Genomic DNA, 3,315 nt, shown 5'->3' on the forward strand with positions numbered 1-3,315 from the left:
GATACTAAAAATTTTGACCAAGAATATTAGCAACTGATTTCTAATATAGAGGTACACTATGTGCCTGGTTAAGCAATTAAATTACAATTACACTGACTGATATTATAAATCGTGCTTTAGAAAAATATGTTTTTGAAACTCACAACACCTAGACTAATTTTTACTTTTCTTCCTGTATCTTAAGGAAAAAAATCAGCACATGTGGAAGATAATAAGTTGTTTCTTCCTCTAGTGTGTCCAGTTTTTACTTGTAGCTCTAGACGTAAAACAAATTTATAACCTTGATAATTTATTTTAAAATATACAGGAAAACTGTCATATACTTTATCTGAGATATGTTTTATAAATGCAGAGGAGAAGTTTTGTCTCAAAGTGCTTGATTTGAATTCACACCAATGACCAAAAAATTATTTATTTGGTTTGGGTATGAAATAAACAATTTCAATAATTTTAATGGTTTAAACCATTTCTTATTGAAATGGTATTCTTTCACTTACTTCCAAACTTCACTACTGCTATTCATGTGATATCAATTTTATAGAGGTAATCCATGTCTGTCAATATTTGAGTCTGCTCCTGTGGCATCCTACATGACTATTAAGAAAGAACTTTCAGTAAGGCAAATACTAAACAACATTGTTGAATTTTAGTGTAGTGAGTTTGTGTGAGAAAAAAAAAATGAAGCATACAATAAAATTCTGCAAGCCCTTTTAGTATCTTCCCTTCATTAATAAACTGAAAACTTGTGAGAAATATGGCTTTGCTGTAGACACTCAGAAAAAAATATTTTAAAAGAAATTAAACAAGAAACCGAGCACTTCTAGGCAGAGAAAAGGAAAGCATTAAAATTTCATAATAGTTCTAGAATTCGCTTGATAAACCTACCCTGGTATCAGAATACTATTCCAGACAATGAAAGTACTGTGACCCCTAAGGCTAAGTGAGAGCTTATTAGGAAATTTGCAACTGCACAAAAACATTATAGACTTCTAAATTTTAAAGACATTAAACATTAAGGATAAACATATTTTGCTCATTTCCTTGGATTAAGTATGATGTTTTAGAAAGGTGTGCACTTTCCCCATTATATCCATCAAAATTTAAAAAGGCAAATTTTAATGTGCATGTCATCATGAAGAATATTTGATGTGTTTATTTGTATGGGTTAAAACAAATCAAAGTACTGAGTATAATTAATGAGAAGTATCTAATTTGTAAGTCTGTTTGCATTTCAACTAAAATGACTTAAAAGTTAAGAATCGTGACACTATATTTTAGGGTTTTTGTATTTCAACTGTATTGAGTTCTTAAGAGAAATATGAATATACTTGTCTGCATAAAACTTTGATATTTAAAGACCATTAAGGCTGGGCTATCTAAATACCATAATTGAGTTTTTATAACTACTGCTTTGAGAGCTAGAATGTATTTACTGGTGATTAATTCTCTACTGTATTTTATTCTAAAAAGAGCTGGCTGTCATTAAGAAACAACAGATTAACCTCAATTTACAACTTTTCCTTTTATTTTTTAAGAAGTAAACTTTAATAACTTATAAAAACCAGAAATAACCTCAAATATAGAACTGAGACATATCATGTTAATTTAACCACAACCTGAGACTTAATATAGAAGTGTATTAAATGTGTACTATTAAAAGAAAGATCTAAAAGAGTACTATATAAAATTGGTGGCAAAATTTTCAGAGTGCTGCTTGAAAACTGGCTTTTTTCCCTCCTAGAATTTATATGCCCCATTCATCACTGTGCTGTGTTAGATGCATGGCTATAAAATTGCGAAAATGAAGGCTTTTCTGGTAGCAAAAGGGTTAAGTTCTTTTTGCTTTACCAGTTTCAAATTACAATGAGAAGCCTCTTCTTTCCCAGCAGGGTTGTGCTTACATTACTCTTTAGATCTCCCTTGAAGAGGGCTGGTATATTTGTGCCTGCTGGAGGTGGAATTAACAGTAAGAAGGAGAAAGGGATTGAATGGACTTACAGGAAGGTTTTCAAGTAAATACAGGGAAACACATTTACTTGAATAGTACAACCTTGAGTCTTATTTTACACTAAGACGACACAAAAGATGTTAAAGTTATCACCAAGCTGCCGGACAAATATATATTCCAACACCAAGGTGCAGATCAGCATAGATCTGTGATTCAGAAATCAGGATTTGTCTTGGAAAGAGCTCAAGGGTTGAGAAGAACTCAAGAGCAAGTGAAGATAACTTTGGGACTTACAGTTTATCAGAAGATCAGCTTTCGTTAATTCAAATACCAAAGGCCTGATTATCATAAACTCATATAGGAATGCCTAGGTCATCTGATCAAATAATATTAGCCGTCTTCTGCTACATCAATGCAGCAAAAACTCTTAACAACTGTGGATAATTGGAAATCCGAGTTTCAGCCTTCTTAGAAATAACTACTCTTGACATATTCCAAAATATTTAAAATAGGGCAGGAAAATCAGTGAGGATGTTGTGTTCAGAAATGTCACTGTCATGAAGAATAGGTAAATTTGTTTTTTCCGCTACTGGGAAATTGTACCTCCTAGAAACTTAGATTCTTTTTAAGAGGACAAGAAGGACTAAAAATATCAACTTTGCTTTTGGACAAAAATGCATCTGACTGAATTTTTACTTAAGGGTATTGTGGGTTTCCTCTGGAGCTGCTGGGTTCTACTGGGTTATGCAAAAGGAGGTTTGGGAGACAACCATGTTCACTCCAGTTTTATTTATAGAAGACTGCGGAACCACGAAAGACGGGAAATACAGAGGGAAATTCTCTCTATCTTGGGTTTGCCTCACAGACCCAGACCATTTTCACCTGGAAAACAAGCTTCCTCTGCACCTCTCTTTATGCTGGACCTATACAATGCTATGGCCAATGAAGAAAATCCTGAAGAGTCGGAATACTCAGTGAGGGCATCCCTGGCAGGAGAGTCCAGAGGAGCGAGAAAGGGATACCCAGCCTCTCCCAATGGGTATCCTCGTCGCATACAGTTATCTCGAACGACTCCCCTGACCACCCAGAGTCCTCCTCTAGCCAGCCTACATGATACCAACTTTCTGAATGATGCTGACATGGTCATGAGCTTTGTCAATTTAGGTATGTTATTCATTTATTTGTTAATCTATGTTTTTACAAAGTGGAAGTTTTTCTAGTGGTAAAGTAGCTGCTTGGTAGGTGGTCATGTTTATATAAAGTCATTTTCTATAACTCTCCTCTCCAGCTTCTGTTTCCTTTCTTTCATTGATGCAATGCAAGATTTTGCCTTAGGCAACTAAGTCATATATATATGTTAAAAATAT

At 34.0% G+C, this 3,315-nt stretch overlaps 1 protein-coding gene across 4 annotated transcripts in view; it reads left to right on the forward strand.

Moving 5' to 3' along the window:
* Positions 1-1,904: 1,904 nt before the first annotated feature.
* Positions 1,905-3,315, forward strand: part of BMP5 (bone morphogenetic protein 5) — a 113,355-nt gene continuing 111,944 nt past the window's right edge. For 3 of the 4 annotated variants that reach the window (XM_011375012.2, XM_011375014.2, XM_023520362.1), the window contains exon 1: positions 1,905-3,112. In XM_011375012.2, coding sequence (XP_011373314.1) covers positions 2,623-3,112 — 490 coding nt within the window. In that variant the 5' untranslated portion in view covers positions 1,905-2,622. The remainder of the gene's footprint in view (positions 3,113-3,315) is intronic. The other variant, XM_011375013.1, reaches the window with a different exon arrangement.

The sequence above is a fragment of the Pteropus vampyrus genome, unplaced genomic scaffold (assembly GCF_000151845.1).
Source record: "Pteropus vampyrus isolate Shadow unplaced genomic scaffold, Pvam_2.0 Scaffold260, whole genome shotgun sequence".
Lineage (NCBI taxonomy): Eukaryota > Metazoa > Chordata > Mammalia > Chiroptera > Pteropodidae > Pteropus > Pteropus vampyrus.